At 40.1% G+C, this 18,122-nt stretch overlaps 1 protein-coding gene across 1 annotated transcript in view; it reads right to left on the reverse strand.

The window, feature by feature from the left end:
- Positions 1 to 9,331: 9,331 nt before the first annotated feature.
- The window catches only part of Mpzl1 (myelin protein zero like 1), a 60,743-nt gene continuing 51,952 nt past the window's right edge, over positions 9,332 to 18,122 (reverse strand). The window contains exons 5-6 of the mRNA XM_042677341.1: positions 17,813 to 17,915; positions 9,332 to 10,725 (exon numbers count right to left, since the gene is read on the reverse strand). Coding sequence (XP_042533275.1) covers positions 10,624 to 10,725; positions 17,813 to 17,915 — 205 coding nt within the window. The 3' untranslated portion in view covers positions 9,332 to 10,623. The remainder of the gene's footprint in view (positions 10,726 to 17,812; positions 17,916 to 18,122) is intronic.

Raw genomic sequence — 18,122 nt, forward strand, 5'->3', positions numbered from 1 at the left:
TTCCAAAGTGGTTGAACAAGTTTACACTCCTACCAGCAATGCAGTAAGGTTCCCTTCTGTCCACATCCCCTCCAGCATCTGTTGTTGTTACAGTTCTTGATTATAGCCATTCTAATTGGGGTGAGATGGTATCACAGTGTTGTTTTGATTTGCATTTCTTTTATGGCTAGAGAGGTTGAGCATTTCTTCATTTTTTTTGGGGGGGGGTCCGGTTGTGGGGCAAGGCTAGCAGTCTACCACTTGAGCCACAGCACCACTTCTGGCTTTTTTTTTCTTTTTGCTTATGTGGTGCTGAGGAATCAAACCCAGGGCCTCAGGCATGCAAGGCAAGCGCTCTACCAGAGCCACCTTCCCAGCGAGGATTTCTTCATGTATCTATTGGCCATCCTTCTTTCCTCTTCAGACAAGTTTCTCTTTTAAGTCTTTAGCCCACTTATTAATCAGGCAGTTGTTTCTTTGAGGATTTGTTGTTGGGGGATTTAATTTTTTGAGGTATATTTTAGATATGAGACCCTTGTCTGTTGTATGGCTACTGAAGATCTTCTCCCAATCCATGGGCTTTATATTGATCTTGCTAGCTCTGTCCTTTGCCATGCAGAAGCTCTGCAACTTCATGCAATCCCATTTGTCCAACCTTTCTTTGATTTGATTTGTTGTGCTTGTGTTTCTATTAAGAAAATTTCGCCTGTGCCAAGGAGACCTAGGGTTTCTTCTAATCTGTCCTGTAATGTTTTCAGGGTGTCTGCTTTTACTTCAAAGTCTTTGATCAATTTGGAGTTGATTCTGGTGCATAGTGATGTATATATGGATCTAGCTTTAATTTTCTACAGGCGTTTAACCAATTTTGCCAGCACCATTTGCTGAAGAGGCTGTCTTTCTTCCATTCTATTTTGTTAGCTCCCTTATCGAAGATTAGATGGTCTGTGGGTTCATTTCTGGGTTTTCAGTTTGATTCCATTGGTCCTGAGGTGGTTTCTTGTGCCAGTACCAAGCTGTTTTGATTACTATGGCTTTGTAGTAGAGTTTGAAATTTGGTATTGCTATTCCTCCAGCACTATTCTGTCTGTTGAGGATCATTTTTGCTATTTGGGGTCTTTTATTGTTCCAATGAATTCTGGATTGCTCTTTCTATTTCCTTGAGGAATAGATTAGAATATTGATAGATTTCACATTGAATTTGTAGATAGCCTTTGGCAGTATTGTCATTTTCACGATGTTGATCCTTCCAATCCAGGAGCATGGGAGATTTTTCCACTTTCTAAGTTCTGTTCTCATTTCCTTTTTCATGTTTTTAAAGTTTTCATCATAGAGATCTTTCACTTCTTTGGTAAAGTTAATTTAATAGATGCAGAAAAAGCATTTGACAAGAGCCAACCACCCCTTTATGATGAAGACTCTGGAAAAACTAGGAATCCATGGAACATTCCTCAATACAATAAAGGCTGTATATGACAAACCTATAGCCAGCATTATACTTAATGGTGAAAAACTAAAGCCATTTCCTCTTAACTCAGGAACAAGACAAGGATGTCCACTCTTTCCACTTCTCTTCAATATAGTATTAGAATGCCTAACTACAGCAATAAGACAAGATGCAAACATAAGAGGGATCCAAATAGGGAAAGATGAAGTAAAACTCTCCCTCTTTGCAGATGACATTAGCTTGTATTTTAAAAAAATCCCATGGACTCCACTCCCAAATTACTCGAGTTGATTCAAAACTTTGGCAAAGAAGTAGGGTATAAAATTAACCCTCAAAAATCAATGGCTTTTCTGTATGCCAACAATGAGAAGAGCATGGCTGAAATCAGGAAAGCAACTCCATTCGTAATAGCTCCACCTTCTTACTTTCTACTGCCAGTTTTTCTCAGGCTCTGGAGCCAGGTCCTGATGGCTTTAGGATGAGAAGGGAGCATAGTTCTCAGATCAGATCATATTTCTAAGGTCTAGGAGGACCCTGGTTGTAAATTCACATATATTTGAGATATATATATATATACATATATATGTATATGATCTATATCTCTCCATATATAGAGAGATAGATATAGAGAGATCTCTATATATAGAGATCTATACAGAGATATAGATCTCTATATATAATCTCTATCTATCTATCTATCTATTTATCTTTCATTTATCTATACATATATATCACAAGCTGGGTGCCAGTGCTCACACCTAAAATCCTAGCTACTCAGAAGGCTGAGATCTAGGGATCATGGTTTGCAGTCAGCCAGGGCAGGAAACTCTGTGAGACTCTTATCTCCAACAAACCACTCAAAAGCTGGAAGCAGTGCTGTGGCTCACTTGGTAGAACACTGATCTTGAGCAAAAGAAGCTCAGGCACAGTGCCTAGGCCAGGAATTCAAGCCCCAGGACTGACAAAAATTTTTTAAAAAGCACATGGCAAAGGTTTAAAAAAAAAGATAGCATGAGGCCAAGAGTAGTGCACACTCTCTCTCTCTCTCTCTTTTTGAGTAGCACATAAGGCCAAATGATAATTATAGCACTAATAACAGACATAAACAATGGGAAACAGCCTAAATGAGTGTAAGTTTGGAAATGATTTAAAATATGGTGCACCCCATATAACAGACCTGTGGGTATTCATAGCCTAGTTCTTTACATACTGACGTGGAAACTTCTCTGACACATTGCTAAGGGGAAAAAATAAACAAACTGCAGTCTCATGATCCTTTTTTTTTTTTTTTTTTGGCCAGTCCTGGGGCTTGAACTTGGGGCCTGGGCTCTGTCCTTGAGCTTTCTTTGCTCAAGGTGATTACTCTTGCTCTTGAGCCACAGCACCACTTCTGGCTTTTCCTGAGTATTTTATTGGATAAAAGTCTCATGAACTTTGCTGGCTTTGAACTGTGATCCTGAGATCTTAGCCTTCTAGCTAGCTAGAATCCTAGTTGCAGAGGTGAGCTACCAGTGCCCATCTTGTTTTTTGTCATGGGGCTTGAACTCTGGGCCTGAGGGCTGTCCCTCAGTTCTTCAGCTCAAGGCAAGCACTCTACCATTTGAGCCACAGCGCCACTTCCAGTTTTCTAGTGGTTTATTGGAGATAAGAGTCTCACAGACTTTCCTGCCCAGGCTGGCTTTGAACTGAGATCCTCAGATTTCAGCCTCGTGAAGAGCTAGAATTATAGGCATGAGCCCTGGCACATGGCTTTGTTTTTGTTTTTTAAAAATGCAACAAACAAAAATTTGCTAGGACCATCTTTGGATCTTGATTTGAAGGAACCTATTGTAAAATGTCATTTTCAAGACAAAGGAAACTGGATTACAAACTGGGATTTGATTGTCAAAAGGTACTTTTTAAATGTTTTAGTTAAATGTGACAAGATACTGAGATAATATACAATGAGAATACAGGAGTAGTCAGCCACTGGTGGCTCACGCCTGTCATCCTAGCTACTCAGGAGGCTGGGATCTGAGGATCGTGATTCAAAAGTAGCTCTGCCATGAAAACCCATGAGACTGTTACCTCCATTTAACCATCAAAAAAACAGAAGTGGTGGTGTGGCTCAAGTGGTAGCATGCATGAAAAAGCTAAGGGACAGTACCCAGGTGCTGAGTTCAAATCCCAATAAAGTATGTATATATGTATCTATATCCAAAGATATAGATATATATCACATATATGTATGAATATATGATGTATGTATGTATATATACTGTGACTATATATACCATATGTATATACATATATGTATACACACATATAGTATAGTATTCACAAACACGTATATATATGTGTGTGTATACAAATATAGTATCATATAGTGTCTTCATATATGTATGCATATATGTGTGTATATGTACATGTGTATATATGTATACATATATGTATACATGTATATACACACAAAACTAAGGTAAATTGCATTTATAGAGAGAGACCCACTAAGAAGGCCTGAAAGTTGGTACTGCCAGGGCATTAATTAATAATTGGCCTGTAATCCCAGATATCAGAAACCGAGACTGATAGGAATCAGTAAAAAAAAAAAGCAAGTGGTAAGGGAATTGTAGCCTATGCAACTTGCAGGTGGCAGGTGGCTGATAAGCTAAAACCTGCCTGACAATGGAATGGGGAGAGAGGACCACAAAACAAACACACAAACAAACAATAAGTAAGACACCAGTTAAGAGCAAAAGAAAGAGGAAGGACAGGACAGTATCTTTGGCATCATGGTCTTACAGGAGTACCTCTAATAAGAACGTTACCTCAAGGATCCTAATTCTTCCTATTTAGACCAAGGCAAGCTCTGTAGCAAAGATGGTGCATAAAGACTGAGAAGGGCTGAAGTACTATCTTCCTGTGCTATGTTAATGCCATACGCTCTCTTTCTGTCATATTTTTCAAACCTTTTTCCTCAGACACAATCTGAGATCAGTTTAGCTCCCCTAAATTTCTGGTAACAGGAATCCCCAACCAGCCGCCATATCAACCCATTTACCAATAAGAAATGCGTATGGCATGAACTTGACACCACAGGATCTACTTAGTCTTATACTTTGATGCAGAATGCCCTTTGTCACTTCTCAGCCATGTACTTTAAGCAACCAAGCTGATTCCAGCTTGTATGTGACACACTACAAGATCAAGTCTGTTTGTTTAGTTCATGAACAGCAGTTCAGTTGAGGAAGTCCTAATAGACACAACCATTATCACTAAACCCATCAGACCAGATCTTTCCAACTAAAAACATGCCCAGCTCACCTACAGTATTGACCAATCCTTTTTTCTTATGTGGCCTTCAATTTCTATAGCACCCTTCCACCCCAGCTCAGGGAACTCTGTTCACTTGAGTCCCACAAGTGATTACTAAATGCAAGTTCCTCAGTTGGAGAGACTGGTCTCCATTCCTGCTTTGTGATCTGATGCTTATGAACTCTAAAGTCTTCCTGATGAAGATGATACAGGCACTGTCTGTTTCAGTATCTTTCATCCACAAAGTCACAGGACCAACTATAGGTTTACCTCCTGGGCAAACCTGGTCACTATGAGAAGCCAAGGCTTTGTAGCCTGTAGTCTAAGACAGAGCCTGGAACTCTCCAGTAGGACAGACTTTGCTTTGGTTTGAGAAAATTATTAATAAATGCCAGCTCATTTAGAGGGAGAAGAGGGAGGGTCAGAGGGAAGAAAGAATTTGACATGATTTGGGAATTCTTTCTTTGTTGTTGTTTTTTTTTTTTGAGGGGGGATTCTTTTAAAATAATTCACAAGAAGAAAAATAAGATTTGAAGTGATTATTGAGTATACATATATGAAGACTGATTTTATTTTTTTTGTGTATACTTGGAAGTCTTTCATAGTTAAGAAAAAAAACTGCCAGTGGCTCATGCCTGTAATCCTAGCTACTCAGGTGGTTGAGATCTAAGGATTGTGGTTCAAAGCCAGCCAGGCAGCAATGTCTGTGAGACTCTTATCTCCAATTAAGCACCAGAAAACTGAAAGTGGCTCAAGTGGCATTGCACTAACTTTGAGCTGAAGAGCTGAGGGACAATGCCCAGGCCCAGAGTTCAAGCCCCATGACTGACAAAAAAAAAAAAATCTTAGCCAGGCACACACTTGGAATCCTAGCTACTCAGGAGAGGCAGGAAAGCCTGTGAGATTCTTATCACCAATTAATCAGCAAAAAGCTGCAAGTGGAACTGTGGCTTAAATGGTGAGTGCTAGCCTTGAACATAAAAAGCACCTGGGCCCTGAGTTCAAGCTCAGGACTGGCATGAATGAACAAGACTGGCATGAACGAACAAACGAATGAACAAATGATTAAGATAGGAGGGAAGGAAGGAAAGGGGAATAAGGGAGGAAAGGAGGGAGGAAGGGAAGGCTGGAGGGAAGAAAGGAGGGAAGGAGGGAAGGAAGGGAGGAAGGAAGGAAGGAAGGAAGAAATTCAACTACATAGGAAAAAAGTGCAGGAGGGTGAGTTCCTCTACCATCTCTATTATTGCCACAAGCACCAAGATCCTACAAACACTTCCTCACCTTCCCTAAGGATCTGAACAACATCCCCTCCCCTCCCCCCTTTAGCCTGTTCAGGGGTTGAAGCAACATCAGAGGCAGTGTATGTATGTATAGCTTGGAAACCAGAGCCCTGGAAGGAGGAAGGCCTCTAATACTGAGTGCTAACTGGGGAAGAAGCGTAGAGATAGTAATAACCTGCTCTTCTTTGTGCCTTCAAGAAGCATCTCAACCACCCCTGACAGATACCGGGGATGTTCCTGCCAACTCTAACTCTTTTCTCCCATTTAGAAGAGCAGGACATTATAAAAGCCAAGAACTAATCATGAACTCTTGTGACCTATAAAGTTAATATGTCACTGGGACACATCAGTGCTTGATTAGTATCACATTATTTGTGATATAGCTCTTAAAGATTAAGTTACTGTTGTCTTTCAGACTTAGGTCAAGCACCTAGGGCCTGTCTCCATCATGTACTCTGCTGACACCTAACTCCTGAGCAACAGGGAAACAAATTGCCCTTAAGATCACAACATATTAACCTGAAAAAAATAAGTCAGGTTCTTTCTTTTGGATCAACCAGCACCAGCTCCAGCCCCACCTCTCTGTAGCTTACTGGCTAAGTGACAGTGGTAGGGCAAGCTATCTAATCTAAGCCTGACCGTCTCTGCAAATGGGTCTAAGACTATATAACTGGTATTACTAACTATATAACTGACATTACTAACTAAGCATGCTGTAATAGTAAGAAATGCAAAGGGCCCAGCACACAATAAGTACTTAATAACTAATTACTTATTACTACTACCTTCCACTCCTATCCACAGCAAGCCCCTGGAAGACCTTTATTTTGTTTCGTTTCTTTACCTCAGCATAGTGCCTGACACAGACAGTTCTCAAGACAGCATAGAGTGGTAATGGATAAAACCTTCCTGCCTTCCATCAACATGTAATAAATAGCCGCAAAGTGCCAGACATTGTTCTATGGCCTATGGAAAGAGCAATGAACAGAACACCCATAATGCTGTTTCCTGATATTCACATTCTAGTGGAGAGAATGGACAAGTGAACACATAGTTGGAAAGAGAATTATAGAGCATAATTGTGGGGTTAGAGAGTCAGTGTAGGGTAGTTTGCTTTTTTTTTTATGTCATGGGTCTCTCTTAAGATGACATTATTTGTTGGGCATTGATAGCTCACACCTGTAATCCTAGCTCTTCAGGAGGCTGAGATCTGAGGATCAAGGTTCAAAACTAGTGGGAGTGAGAAAAATCTGAGACTATCTCTAATTAACTAGCAAAAAGCCAGAAGTAGAGCTGTGGCACAAATAATAGAGTGCTCGCCTTGCACAAAAAAGCTAAGAGACAGTGTCCAGGCCTGAGTTCAAGACTCAGTACTAGCATCAACAAAAAAGAAAATAACATGAACAAAGACTTAATGGAAGTGATAGAATGAACCAAACAAATATCTGTGAGGCATGTTTGAAGACATTTCAGGCCAAGGAAGGCCCTGAAGAAAGCAGACCAATGGGTGGTATGTTTAGACTGGTGTAGCTAGAATGGTCTGAATGAAAAGGCTTTTATAAAATTCTTTTTCTATTTGGTTAAAAATGAGCACACAACACCATTCAGAAATTTAAAAAAAGATGTATTAAAAGTATTCACAGAAGTACAATTGCAAAAGAAAAGATCAAAAGATAATAGGAACATGATGGTTTTCCCCAATTGGATACATTTTAACTGAGAAATTACAGATAGGAATTTTAATCTCTGAACAATCCCTTTTAGGTGTCCCCTTACAAAAGCCACATACAATTTTAAGAAGTCTTGTTCTTCCAGCACAAGACACAGGAAGAGCAGGTCTGCCATCTGGATACAACCTCAATGGTTAGCTGTACCAAGCCCAGAAAGGCTGAGGCCTGAGGGTGAATGGTGAAAAACACTAAAGGAAGTGGTGTGCAGAAGTCAGAAGACCCTGGCTCAGAGCCCTAACTCAGACCCTATGTATAAATGTGAAAAGTGGCCTTCAGACACCCCTCCCACAGCCCCATCAGCAGCTGACTGCCTTTGCCTGGAGGAATGGCTCAAAGAAGGTGGGGGAGGAAATTTTCTGCTCTTATACCAGACTGCTGACAGAGGGCGAGGCATTTGGTTTGGCTAGGAGGTCCAAATCAGGTACAAAAAGGAGGCTGTATGGAATGGTACCCCACCACCAGCTTCACACCAGGAGAAATCAGGGCTCTTACCATCAGTAAGTATTAAGAATGTACAGTTTACTCACAGGACTGCTGAGAAAGGAGAAAGGGGGAAGGCCCATTTTCTCTGTAAAATAATGTCAGGAAGCATTGCACATGACAATGTACACACTTGGGCTATGACTGTCTCTGGGTTTCTGTTCTTATCTTAAACACACCTTAAGGCTTTGCTATGTCATTCATACAGTGGCAAAGGCTCCCTGAGGATTTCATTATCTTGGCATGTGTTTGAATAGTAACAATCCTAATCACTTAAAACATATATAAGAGGTCTTCTAATAGCTCCTAATGTTTTCTTTTCTTTTTTTTTGGGGTGGGGGAGGGAGGTGTTATTGTTGGTCATGGGGCTTGAACTCTGGGCCTGGGCACTGTCCCTCAGCTCTTCAGCTCAAGGCCAGTACGCTACCACTTGAGCCACAGTGCCACTTCCAGTTTTCTTGTGATTAATTGGAGATAAGAGTCTCATGGTCTTTCCTGCCCAGGCTGGCTTTGAACCGTGATCCTCAGATCTCAGCCTCCTGAGTAGCTAGGATTACAGCCATGAGCAACCAGTGCCCAGAGCTCCTAATGTTTTTGAAATGGGAGCAGAAAGGTTCTAGAAAGGTTTTCTGCCTTACTCCTGAGTGGGACCTGTGGACATGGAGGAGAAATTGGAGACTGTAGATCAGGCACACAGGACACAGAACAGATGTTCCTCAGCTTGAGAGATGTCATGTTAGTGATGCCAAACTCTCTTCTCTTCTTGCTTACAGACACATAAACTGTATATACTGGCCATATTGGAGCACTATGGGACTAACAACAAATAGTTCCTCCAAAAATCAAAGACCTCCTTCACAGGACAGTTCTGAAGCTCCAGTGGCCTCCATTGCCTCATATATTTAAACCTAAATCATGCTTTATTTCTTTATAGACTCAGCCTCCAAACATTGAAAAAAAAACATAACAGAACACAGGAAGAAAAAGACAGTTTATGGTGACCTTAAAGTAAATAGGAGGAAGCTTGTTTCCCTTCATTCTCACTTACCCAATCCCAATAAACCATGCAGACCTTCTAGACAGCGTTCTTCCCGTAACTGTGGGCTTCCAGTTTTTAAGAGGAAAAACAAATGGGAGGATGACAATATAAATAAACTGCTTAATGACCCTGACCATGCTCCTAATTACCAATTAAATATAAAACCTCTTTCATCTGAAGTAGGGGAGGGAGTAGTGGAGGAGAGAAAATGAATTTAGGAGAGAACAAATTACCTTTTCTCTTGTTTCGTTGTTAATCAATTCCAAGTAACAGGAGAAAAATAAAACAAACCCACAACAGGGACATAAAAGAGATTGCCAAGTAGCAGAACTAGCCCTACTTCAGTTTTAAAATTCTTGACTCCTTTTAGCCCAAAGGTCTTTCTTTTTGATATTGTGAAGCTACAAGAAAAGCCACATGCCTAACTGCCTGAGGCTTTTTCTTGCTAAAGGCATGAAGGAGGCTTTACAAGACCATTTCTCTAGTGAATGCAATCCAGCAACCCCATCTCTGCACACTTGGAAGGAGGAACTCTTTTCAGCTTCTTCTGGGTGAAGACTCTGACTTTAAGCAGGAACAATGTCAGCAAAAAAGGTAACTGACACCTTTGCCTCCAGAGGTCACAATACCCCTCAAGCAAAGTCTGGATTTTCTACTTTGTCTCTATGGTTGGCTTAAAGTACCCAAAAGGACATGATTTCTAACCTTTATCCTTTGTTGCTCCTGCCATTATGAATCAACATGTTGAATATATTCTTAAAGGGTATGATGTCAAAGTAAACCTACGCAATATTAAAAGATAAAAACTGTTCCTTGTTGTAGAAAAACATTAATCAAAGCTTCCCAAACTGGCTTCAAGTGGCATAGTTAAGGGGTGCTGTCTAAAGATACCACCAACTATTTATTTCTGATACAGTGTCCAAAGGCCACCCTGGATCTGCTTCCATCAGAGTATCGCATCTTCCAACTACAATAAATGCTAAGACTGTTTGAGCCCTTAGACAAAAAGGCCATGTCTAGGAAATACTACAAGGTCTGCTGTCTCCATTTAAGGCAAACCACATCCACATGATGATAATAGGAATGTTTCTGAAATTTCAGAATTGTAAATTGTCCCAAAGAATGTACAAAAACAGTAAGACAAATTATATATGAACAGAATCTTTTCATCATGCAACACTGGCTTCTCACATCAGGAAGATTAAACAGAATATTTATACATAGTCTTCATACACATTTGTTTTCTCCCTCTCTGAGTATACACATGCTTGTCCGTGCCTGGGTCCTCAAGACCACATATGGCTATGGGTTACACTTTCTGGAAAAAGAGTCCAGTTTGGATTTGTTTCTTGCTTAGGATATGTTCTTGGTCTTTTCTCAATTTTTCCGGATGTCCGCATACACCACAGACTCTGACTTGTTAATCTTGTCACTGTGATGTCCACCAGAGTGGTCTAACTGTGCGTATATAACTGGCCCCTGCAGAAGAGAAATAAAATGAGAAGTTTTGAGAAACTGACAATCCCTAAGATACAGACATCAAAGTGATTATACTCTGGTTCAAAATCAAAGACTTCTCCCAAATATCTTCTAAAGACTTCTTATAAATGATATATAGTCAGGATTGACTTGAAAGTAAGATTAGGCATTGATAATTGTTAGTGCTAGTATGTATCAGATCTATTTTGTACAGCATACTTTTCTAAACACCTTACAATCTTCCTTAGAAATTTGTGTAACAATATCCCTTATCCCTTATGTGCTACAGAACTCTTCAATCTCTGAAATTGGGATCAGAGCCGTAGCAACTAAGGTAGGCAGCATTCTACTGACCCTAGACCCACTGAAATCATAAGCTTCCCAGTAAGTCATGTCAAAAAACAAATTGGGTGCTACCCAACATGTGACGCTATCATTGTAAACTGGTCACTTTGTGTTAAAGAGGTACTTTAAAATACTTCAAATATTTAATACTACTTATTAAAATATTCAATTCTACTTTTAATAATTCTTTTAGTCTGACCTTGTGATCAATTGAACTATTACTTGATTTTTTTTTTCTCTTTTGGACATAAGGGATCAGATATGGGCCCTTGTGTGTGCTGAGCACATTCTGTACAAATAAACCACATCTCAGGTCTGCTTGTGTTCTTTCTGCTTTAAATTGTGTGTGTTTTTTTAATGGTAACAATCTATAGGAACATATCTATAATACTATATTATACTAATCTACAATCTATATGGTACTACTCTACAGAAAAACTCCAAATGGAAAGAAGTACAAATACTCCTTTTACTCCCAGTAACAAAGAGAAGGTTAAAACTGCAGATCACTACCAGCCAGTAGTAAAGCAGCGGAAATTTGGGCTCTAAAGGCAGAGGAGTGATAACCAACTCTTAGGGGGGAAATATGAGCAGAAATAGAAGATTCAAACATCAGAAGGCAGCTTCACATTTCAGTCCCTACCTAGAGATTCTAAAATTATAAACAACAACAAAACAGCCTTGATTTTAAAATGAAAATTTAACATTACACAGCCAACTTTTCGGCCAACCCAGGGACCTCTCCTTGACAGATTCAATAACATAGTTATACTTTCAACTTTAAATTGGTAAATTCAGTAGCCAAAAGCATGTGCTTTAAAATGAACTACCTCAACTCAGCAGCTCTAACAAGCTACCAGCAACAACTTGCATCCTTTAGTGTGTAAACTGTTATCTCATGGAGGTCAGCACTGACTTCCACAGAAGGGACAGGCCCAGCGTTGTACAATGGTATATCTGAAGTGAAGTTATAAAACAAGACAACAAAACCCTTTTGAACTTGGGAGTCCACAGCCGGAATTCAAAAGACATTCTTCACCCAAACTAGTAGAGAACAGCACTGACCACATGGCCCTCTGAATAATTTCTATGTCTCTAAAATGTTTAGTGTTCTGAGACTTAAATGATTCTTATAAATAACCTAAGACAATGTCTAATAGCCAATATTCTCTCAACACAATCTAATTATTATTACTATAAGCATCTTATTATAAATATCTTATAAGCATCTTATTATAAACATACTTTAAAACACAAAGGTAACTAATCAAGGAAGAAGTCAAACTTGTCATGTGCTCATCTTCAGTGTAGCTGATCTTCCTTAATGCCCTTTACATTGTCAATACTAAATCATACAGAGAGGCTCTATCTTCACCTCAACAAGCTTCAAGAAAAACAAAAAGGAAGTGCTCATCCAAAAAGAAAAAAGGTTAATAAAACAGGATTTCAGTACTTGCTTACATACTTTTTTTTTTTTTTTCCGTTCGTGGGGCCTGAACTCTGGGCCTGGGCGCTGTCCCTCAGCTCTTCAGCTCAAGGCTAGTGCTCTACCACTTGAGCCCCAGCGCCACTTCAGGTTTTTTTCTGCTTATGTGGTGCTGAGGAATCGAACCCAGGGCCTCATGCATGCAAAGCAAGTACCCTACCACTTCTCAGCCCTGCTTATATAACTTTTAAGATAATAAAACTCTGCACCTCTATTTCTACAGACTCAGGAGTTTTAGGGTGTGTTCATGGGGAAAGGAGTTTACAAGGTATGATGGAATGTAAATATGGTCTTAACTCCTTCCTTTACCAAAACTACATCCTTTGTAATGTAATGTCACATATCCATCAAGAGAAGAAACACATTTCTCCACTCCTTGAATCTGGGGCACTCTGTGGTCTTCCCATAGCAATAGAATGAGACAGAAGTAATTTGGTGTAGTTGTCACACCCAGACCCCCAACAGGCTTTGCTGCTTCCAGTCTCTTATGGATCTTGGGATTCCTGAATCTGCCAGCACAATATAAACAAGTTAGCCTGCTGGCCTATGAGAGAGACATAGGGGTCCAGGCTGCTTTTCTCTGCTAGGCCAACTGCCTAGCAGAGAACTATCCAGCCAGAAGCCAATCTCCAGCCAACTGTCAGCCAGCTAACATCAGCTGAACCAAATTGACCAGAAGACTTACCCCATAAAGCCAGATTTGGTAGCTGAACAAAAAGAACTACATTTACCATTATTTATGGCCATTAATAGCTGATACTGTATGTTGAATAGAAAAAAGGCCAGAGGGGGGTTAAAAATACAGAATTGTATATGCATCAGTCAGCAACTGCCAAAATACCAATAAGTTCTTTCAAATGAGATAGTACTGTCTTTTAACAAAGTAATTAGAAAACCAAAGAAAGAATAGAACTTTCTGTTAGGGATTTGGTTTTTGTTATGCCTACTTCTTCCCTCTTAGAATGTACTATGGTCTCACTTCAGTGACTTAATTACTTAGTCTAGAACTTAGCAGCCTGTGAGGGCCACATGAAGGGATAGTTAAAGAATCAAGCGGGGCTGGGAAGGTGGCTCAGAGGTGGAGCGCTTGCCCTGCATGCATGAAGCCCTGGGTTCGATTCCTCAGCATCACATAAGCAAAAAGAAAAAACCCGGAAGTGGTGCTGTGGCTCAAGTGGTAGAGCACTAGCCTTGAGCTGAAGAGCTGAGGGACAGCACCCAGGCCCAGAGTTCAGGCCCCACAACTGGACCTTCCCCCCCTCCCCCCGAAAAAAAAAAAATCAAGCAATTTTTTTTTAGGTACTGGGGATTGAACTAAGAGCTTCACATTAGCTAAGAAAATGCTCTACCACTTAAGATACACCCCCAAAACAATGGAGGGGGTAACAATGTTCAAGAGGAAGTGTACTCATAACCTCACTCATGTAACTGTAACCCTCTGTATAGTAGCTTTACAATAAAAAAAAAAAAAAAAAAAAGATACACCCCCAGTTCACTTTGCTTTTCGTTTGGTGGTTTTGTTGTTGTTTTTCCTTAATATATATTTTAGCAACAGTACTGCAGTATGAACTCAGGGCCTATGTACTGTCTGAGCTTTTTGCTCAAAAGTAGTTTACCACCACTTGAGTCACAGTTCCACTTCTGGCATTTTTGTGATTAATTGTGGAGATAAAGAGTCTCTTGGACTTTCCTGCCTGGGCTGTCTTCGAATCGTGAGTAGCTAGGATTACAGCTGGATTTTCAGATAAGATCTTATGCTTACTTTGCCCAGGCAGACTCAAACTAAAATGCCCCTATCTCCACCACGACATCCATCTTTAATACAGAGGAACTGTAAAATGTGGGCTGAGATCAGTGATCTGTTAATGAATCTAACCCCCATAGAACAGTTTTCTAAAGGCTGGTTCTGGTACTATCTAGAAGATGAAGGTACTTTGGTATCTTGGTGGAACATATTCCAGGATGGGAATTCTGAGATCTAGTGAGATTGCTCAGGACTTCAGGAAGATCCAATGAAACAAAATCAACTCAGAAACTAGCCTGTATCGCAAAGATACTCTCTTTGAGTATATAAAAATTCAGAAAGGAAACAGTAAGAGCCATAGAAACCTAGTTATTTTTACTGAGTATCTTGGTATCCACCTTCCCCATCTTTTTTTTCAATAAAGAATTATAATTAAAGTGAAAATTTTTATTTGGATATTCTCCCTCCACCATTTACTTCAAAAGTTGACATTTTGGGGCTGGGAAGTTGGCTCAGTAGTAAAGTACTTGCCTTACATGCATGAGGCCCTGGGTTCGATTCCTCAGCACCACATAAACAGAAAAAAGCTAGAAGTGGCGCTGTGGCTCAAGTGGTAGGGTGCTATCCTGAAGAGCTGAGGGACAGCGCTCAGGCCTAGAGTTCAGCCCCCATGACCAACAATAACAACAACAACAAAAAAAAAGGCAAAAGTTGACATTACTGAAAAGCTTATAGAAAGCATTGTCAGGCCTGGGCACCAATAGCTCATGCCAATAATCCTAGCTACTCAGGAGGATGAGATCTGAGGAACTCGGTTCAAAGCCAGGAAACACCATGAGACACTTATCTTCAATAACTACTCAAAAGAGCTGGAAGTGGTGCTGTGGCTCAAGTGGTGGGGTGCTCACCTTGAGCGAAAAAGAAGCTCAGGAACAGCACCCTGGCCCAGAGTTCAAGCCCCAGGATCAGCAAAATAAATAAAAGCATTGTCTGATGTAGGTTTATTCTTTTAGTTGTAACTACAGATAAAATTACCACTGAATTCCATTTGTATCAAATTTATTCTCATATAAAAGCATACTGGTAAGGACAGGGAAAGAAGGTGTAGGAAGAAAACTGGAGAAGAGTAAAGAGACCTGTTCTAAAGGCTAGAAGCTTGCTCAAGTGTTAGGGTTCCTGTCTAGCAGTCTCCCCTACCTTTTTTTGTGCCAAGGTGGACTAAAGGCCTGTGCACTGTCCCTGAGATTTTTTGCTCAAGGCTGGAACCACTTGAACCACAGTTCCACTTGTAGCTTTTTTGGTGCTTAATTGGACATAAGAGTCTCACAGACTTACTTGCTCAAGTTGGCCTCCTGAGTAGCTAGAATTACAGGTGTTAGCCACCAGTACCCAGCTAGCAGTCCTGATAAAACTCCTATAGTTCATGTTCTGTAGTAAAAAAATTGCCTTGGGCAATTTAATTCTAGTCCTTAAGGCATTAAAGAGACTACTCCTAACACATAGCACTCTGAGAACACATGCCTTTAACATAAGCACAGATACTGACAAAACACTTTTTCCCCAGTATTTATCAGCATTTATTCATAATAAAGTCAAAAACATTATTACGACTCTCTTTGAGATTAATACCAATTACCAAAACAGAGATGAAAAGAATTGGACAAGGATAGAATAAGCATATGTCCTAGAACTGGACAGGATTAATACCATTTCTGCACTAACAAGTGAGAGTGAGCAAGGGACGCAATCTATTTAAGCCTTAGCTGCTTCTCATGTAAACCAGAAACATGCATCTTGCATGACTGTCATGGGGCTAATAAGATGCACACAATGCACTTCTCTTAAAACATTACTATGTCCAACCTAACTCCAATCACTGGTCTCCAAAAATACTTGCCTTTTGCATGAAAGTATTTCTAGAAAAAGATATAGACAACCAATTACTCATCACATATTTACACAAAAAAGATTTAAAATAATTCCTACTCAAAACACCTCCTTTTTAAATTTTGTTTTCAAGAGGAGAGCGTAGCACTTAAAGGACAGACTAAAGCTTTGCCAAGCTGTAACTCTCATGCCTTCATTACAAGCAATGCCCATTTGCAATCCCAATTAAGTAAAACTTAAGAGGAGGGGAGGAAGGTGAAAAGGGAGCGAGAGGGCGAATACGTTATGAGCTTGATGCTGCAATAGAAATCAGGTAGTCTAGAAACCTAGGTTTTGTCACTACCTCATGTAAATTTAGTAATGTAGTAAGAATGCCTCCGTCTCCCTCCCAGATATAATAGTTTGTTCACCCAATAAGAGAGATAGGGACTGTAGATCTTATTCAGACAACTTCATAAACATTGTTATTTTCTTCCTCATAATCCTCTTCCTTCCAGCTATCACATCCTCAGGGAAAAGTAGAACAGACCAAATTATGCCGAATTCCTTAGATTTCTTTCTATCCCAGAAAAACCACAGTGATACTAGATTCAAAGCTATTGCCAAGCCACAATTATAAAGGAGCACAGCCAAAACAGTATTAAACACAATGTTTGATCCTGAGCTGAATTCTGAATATAACTTCTTTTCTACAAAATAATTTTTCTATTTTATTAGCAATACTAAGAAGGTTAACCTCTTCTCCTCTCCCCTCGCCCTACTTTCCTTTCCCCTCTCTCTCTTTCCCTCACTTTCCTACTTCCCTCCCTTCCTCTCTCTTCCTCTCCCATTCTCTCTCCTCTCTTCCCTTTCCTTTTTTGGGGGAGGGTGTGTGTATTACTGGGAATTTCCCCAGAGTCTTACACATGCTAGGCAATTTCTTTACCAGCTGATTTAGTCCTTCTCCCCTTTATGTGGGTACCAGGGTTTAAACTCAGGGCTTCAAACTTGCTTGGCAGGCACTCTTCCACTTTAGCCATGGCTCCAGCCTGGCTTGTAGCTGGTTATTCTGAAAATGAAGCTTTGAAATTTTCTGCCTGGATTGAGCCTGCAGGACTCAATCTCCTGAATAGCTATGACTATAAGCATGAACTACTGAGATATGGCTTTACTTTTTGTTGTTGAGACAGGTCTTGTGACCACCCTTTATCCGGACAGTTCTCAATCTTGTGGTCCTTCTGCCTCCTTATCTGGAATAGATGGGATTATAGGCAAGCACTGCCTTGCTCTCTTCCTGATAATTTCTTACAGAACACTTTTGTTCAGAATACAGTTCACCAGATTTTATTTCCTTGGGTACTTAAAGAAGCATCTATTACAGCTGACAGAGCTATTCTAACTTTATTTGGGCTAAAGAAACCACATTCTTGGTAAGCAATATGTCAGTGGTGGTTTGATAGAAAACAATATTCAGGTCAGATCCCTGTCTGCACATTTTCTTGTGGTCTTTCTAGATAAGCCCTTCTGCCTCTTTCCCTTCTCTGACTTGTGCTTCTCTGACACAGCTCAGTATTCTTTCCCATACCCAGGAAGTGACACCAAATGTTAAAGCACACTGAGCAAGTACAACTGCCACCAGCCATTACCTGGTGAGATCCTGAAGGCAGACTCTTTACTAGATGCTCTGTGTCCGAGGGGGACTTCCGTGGAGTCTGCTTAACTGATGACAAACTCTCTGATGTGCTGCAGCTGATGGATTGGCAATTTGAAGAACAAATGTAAAAAAAATACATAAAGTAAATGGAACAAAAATATAGAAATGCATGTGATGGCAAGACAAAGCAGCAGATGTAGAAAAACAAAAGACAACAAAACAATGAGTACCAAAAAAACCCAAAACACTGCTCTCTTAAAAGTACTTTCTAGATCAGAAACTCATTCACCCTTCTGAGTAGG

Source organism: Dipodomys spectabilis, unplaced genomic scaffold (assembly GCF_019054845.1).
Source record: "Dipodomys spectabilis isolate Male_0828 unplaced genomic scaffold, ASM1905484v1 ptg000036l, whole genome shotgun sequence".
NCBI lineage: Eukaryota > Metazoa > Chordata > Mammalia > Rodentia > Heteromyidae > Dipodomys > Dipodomys spectabilis.